Source organism: Calidris pugnax, unplaced genomic scaffold (genome assembly GCF_001431845.1).
Source record: "Calidris pugnax isolate Ruff unplaced genomic scaffold, ASM143184v1 scaffold421, whole genome shotgun sequence".
NCBI classification, from domain to species: Eukaryota; Metazoa; Chordata; class Aves; order Charadriiformes; family Scolopacidae; genus Calidris; species Calidris pugnax.
The window spans coordinates 23,113-27,296 of NW_015091166.1; the positions used below are offsets into that span (position 1 = coordinate 23,113).

The 4,184-nt window shown below is 67.0% G+C and overlaps 1 protein-coding gene across 1 annotated transcript in view; it reads right to left on the reverse strand.

Annotated features, from left to right (window-relative positions):
* BAZ2A (bromodomain adjacent to zinc finger domain 2A) overlaps positions 1-4,184 on the reverse strand; it is a 20,244-nt gene that overhangs the window by 13,573 nt on the left and 2,487 nt on the right. The window contains exons 4-18 of the mRNA XM_014959351.1: positions 3,735-3,941; positions 3,594-3,654; positions 3,396-3,504; positions 3,149-3,250; positions 2,847-3,057; positions 2,670-2,731; positions 2,496-2,561; positions 2,219-2,410; positions 1,871-2,125; positions 1,307-1,521; positions 1,116-1,190; positions 743-905; positions 567-626; positions 348-483; positions 7-194 (exon numbers count right to left, since the gene is read on the reverse strand). Of these exons, the coding sequence (XP_014814837.1) occupies positions 7-194; positions 348-483; positions 567-626; positions 743-905; positions 1,116-1,190; positions 1,307-1,521; positions 1,871-2,125; positions 2,219-2,410; positions 2,496-2,561; positions 2,670-2,731; positions 2,847-3,057; positions 3,149-3,250; positions 3,396-3,504; positions 3,594-3,654; positions 3,735-3,941 (2,102 nt within the window). The remainder of the gene's footprint in view (positions 1-6; positions 195-347; positions 484-566; positions 627-742; positions 906-1,115; positions 1,191-1,306; positions 1,522-1,870; positions 2,126-2,218; positions 2,411-2,495; positions 2,562-2,669; positions 2,732-2,846; positions 3,058-3,148; positions 3,251-3,395; positions 3,505-3,593; positions 3,655-3,734; positions 3,942-4,184) is intronic.

Consider the following 4,184-nt stretch of genomic DNA (forward strand, 5'->3'; position numbering starts at 1 on the left):
GTTGACAGGGGGGGGGGGTCTGGGCCCACAGTGCTGCGACAGCTCCTCTTTGCTCTTCCGGGGCCGGCCACGGGAGCGTGAGGCCGAGCAGTTTGTCCGGTTGGGAATGGGCACCTCCACCGGTTCCTCCTTCACCGGGGAGACGTGGGGGGACGCCTTCTCCTCTGGGGGCTCCTGGGGCACCGGCTCGGCTGCTGCAAGGGTGGGAGGAGGAGGAGGAGGAGATGAGACGCAGGCTCCTCTCTTGGCTGGGGGGTCCTCTCCTGGCTGGGGGGTCCTCCCCTGGCTGGGGGGGTCCCTCTCCTGGCTGGGGGGGTCCTCTCCCGGGGAGCCCCTTCCCCGCTCACCCTCTGCGCCCTCCACGAAGATGCCCCCCAGGTGGGGCAGGACCCAGTACCGCCGCCGGTACCGGTCCTGGCCCAGAGAAGCCGCTCGCAGCGTCTGTGAGGAATGGAGCAGCTTCTTGCGGAAGAACATCTGCCTCTGTGGGGAGAGCGTGGGGTGGTGAGGGGTCTCCCTGGGGTTGGGGGGGGAATCAAACCCCCAGACCCCCACCACCCACTCACCTTGGCCAGCTTCTCGATCTGCCTCTCCAGCTCGGGGACGCTGGACGCAGACGTGTCGGCCTGGAGAGGGGAGGGGACCCATCAGGGAAGCACAGGTGGCAAAGAGACCCCCCAAGGGTGGTGTCCCCACCTCTGTCCCCCTCCCCATGAGCTGCAGACCCCACGGCCAACCCCACCTCCTCCTCCCTGCGGGATTTCCGCCCGCGGCTCTCCTCCTCTTCCTCCATCTCCAGGCCCGTCTCCTCCGTCAGGCGGGAGCTGCGTCGGCGCCGTCCGTCCTCCAGCCCCGTGATCTCCGACTCCGGACGACCCGTCTTCTTGGCCAGGGCAACCTTCAACCTGCCCAGACACAGCAGAGGCGTCCACTGCCTGCCCCACTGCCTGCCCCACTGCCTGCCCCACACACACCCTGCTCGTGGGCTTGCCAAGGCACGCGGTTACACCGCAGCACCAGGAAAAGTCACCCTGAGACCCCCCCCCCCCCGGGGAAGGTGTGGAGGCCACAAGTGGGACCCCAGCCTTATGCAGGGGGGGGCAGCCCCCACCCACCTGCGCAGCCGGCCCTCGATGATCCACTTGTTTTTCCTGTAGTTGGACATGTTCTCCAGGGTCTTGTCGATCTCGCTGCAGGAAGAGGGGGGGGCTGGCTGCGGTGGGGGGCTCTCCGGGGAGAAGAAGAGCCCACACCGAGCCCACAGGCTGGGATCAGAGGAAGGGATTGCCCCCCAACCCACACTCACTTGATGATGAGGGCGCTGCTGTTGAGCTCGTTCACCAGGAAGGCCAGGATGGTGGCTTTTTTCTCCGGGGGCAGGGCCTGGAAGGGCTTGGTCCTCAGCCCCTCGCACAGGTCCTCGCCCGCCCCGTACGCCATCAGGAAGCAGCGCAGGATCTCGGAGACGGTGTCACGGTTCAGGCTGATCTCCGACACCTTTTCCCCCAGGATCTTCAGGGACTGGGCAGAGCAGAGAGGACATTGGGGAGACCCCTCTTGTACCATGGCGGGGGGGGGTTGCCAGGAGGGGAAAAAACCAAGCAGGGGGAGGACGCCAGCATCCCATGGATGGGAAAACCAGGGCCAGGAACATGAGCAAGAACAAGCCTGGGGGCAGGATGGACACCCCCCAAGGGCTGCCAGGGACCAGGATCTGGCCAGGCGCAGGATGCTGCAGCAAGAGCAGTGCCCCCCAAATCTGGGCTCCCCTCTCCTAAGCCTGCAGCAGCCGGGGCCTCGGGGGCACCAACACCCCTGATGTGGCAGGGAAAGAGGCCAGGGGTCTGGGGAAGGGTCTGGGGGGTCTCACCTGGCAGTACGGTGGCAGCCCGGGGTCGTAGAGCGCCGCCTGCAGCAGCCTCACCAGCAGGTCCTGCACCTCGCCCGCGCTGTCGCCCACCCCCAGCAGCCCCTCCTGCAGCGCGCACAAACTGGGCACATCCTTGGCCGGGTCGAAGCCCAGGACCTTGCCGTAGCTCTGGAGGAACTCCACCACCGTCAGGCAGTTGGAGAAGGCTCGGCTGGGCAGGATGAGGCCCGGGATGCGGGAGAAGGCTGGCAGGGGCTGCAGGGAAAGAGAGGCCGATGAAGCATTGGGCACAGGGTGGGCCGACTCACCAGTTTGGCCCAGCCAAGCCCCCCCCATGCCCCAGCCTACCTGGTGGTCCCCCAGGCACATGTCCTCCGTGGGCTTCTTCATCTCCTCCAGGATGAGCTGCTGCCGCCGCCGCTCCTCCAGGCGCCGCTGGGCCAGTAGCCCCTTGTCCGCCTTCCGAGGCCCTTTGCCTTTCTTCTCCTTGGGCCGTGCTTTCTCCTTGCCCTTCTCTGGTTTGCCTTTCTTCTCCTTGGGCTGAGGACAGACCCATGAGGACGCATGGGGAGAGAGGCTCCATCTTCTGTCCCCTTCCCAACCCCCTCGTACCCTGCAGACTCACCTTGGACTTCTTCTTGGCCTCCTTCGCTCTGGGGGCTTTGGCTTCCTGCTTCTGCTTGTTCTTGGCCTGGAAGGGACAAAACCAGCTCAGGTGGCCTTCCCGCACCAGGGACATCCCTACCCCAGACCCGGAGGAGCCCCAGAGCCACCCCAAGCCCCACGCAGCTCCTCGTACCTTCCGTCTCATTTTCTTCTTGATTTTGCTCATTTTCAGCTTGTCCTCGTCGCTGAGGACCTCTGGGAGAGCAGAGAGGGAGGTGGTGAGGGACGGACCATTGGGGACCCACCAGAGGCAGGCTGGGGGGGGGGCTGCAGCAGCCACCCTGAGCTGGGGGGGTCAGGGAGGGGGTACCTTGGGCTTCCAGCCTCTTCAGCAGCCGCGCATCCGTCTTGCTCAGCAAATCGACCATCTTGACCTTGGGAGGCCGCCCCCGGCCACGCTTGGCAGCCGGTGGCTCCTTGGGCTTGGTCTTCTCGGCGTTGCGGGGTCGGCCGCGCTTGCCCGTGATGGCCTGGATGCGGGAGGGGATCTCCTCGGGGCTCAGCTTCACCCACTGCAGACCCTGCAGCACAAACCCGAGTCACCTCCCGCAGCGCAGCGTGGCTGGAGGTGGTGGGGGGGACACAGGGTGGCTCAGTTGCCCCCAGACCCACCTCCGGCGTGTCCCGCTCCTCGTAGAAGTCCCCCACCGGCATGCGGGGGCTGAAGCTGAAGTGCTCCCGTCGGACGTCCTGCACCACGTTCCTGCTCAGGTACTGGGAGGAGGAAGGCCATGAGGGGGGCTCAGCGCTCTGGACCCCATAGCTACTGGCTCACAGCAGCAGTTGGGGGCTCCGGGGGGGCTGTGGCGGACCAGGACCCCCAGGTCATCCCTCGCCCCACTCTCCCCAGGGACCATACCTTGATCACCTCCGGGAACTGCTTCATCCTCTTCCCGCAGGGCCCGTAGTACCAGGTCTCGCCCTGCCAGCGATGGTTCCCCTTCTTGATCCGCACCTCCCGCCTCCACCTGGGCACAAGGAGGTTCACCCTGGAGCCGTGGGGCAGCCGTGGGGCAGGAGGAATGTGGGGGGGACGGACAGGGAGGGTGCCACGTACCCGTGCTGCAGGGGAAAGCGCACCTCCTCCTGGGTGGCAATGCGCCGGCGGGGGACATCACCTGCGGGAGAGGGGACAGGACGCTGGGCTCGGGGGCACTGGCTGGAGGGGGGACACCCAGGGGGGGGCTCTGGGCTTTACCTGCTGCCGAGGTGCTCAGCGGGGCGGCCTCTTCACTCTCCCCTTCTGGCACGGCCGAAATCTCCGGACAGCTATCAGCAGCCTCTTCCTCCTCTTCCTCCTCCGCAGACGGGGCCGGGGACTCTGGCTCCAGCGGGGGGTCGAGCTCCAGGGACCCCGACTCCTCCGGCCCCGCGTGGCTGCTGCTGTTCAGGGTGACGCTGTCGTCTGCGGAGCCAAGGTCAGGGACGTCACCGCGAGGGCGGCCACCTTCCTGCTCTGCTCATGTCACCAGGCTCCTCCCGGGGGGGCACGAGGCTGCGCATCCCCTCCCAGAGTGGGGAGAAGACCCCCATGGGGGCTCGTGCCCGCACTGGGGGACCGCTCTCCCGTGGGCTCCCTGGTACCGGCACGTGGGGGCCCGGGCACAAAGGTGCTGCAGCAGCCATGGAGGCAGAACAAGCCCAGCAG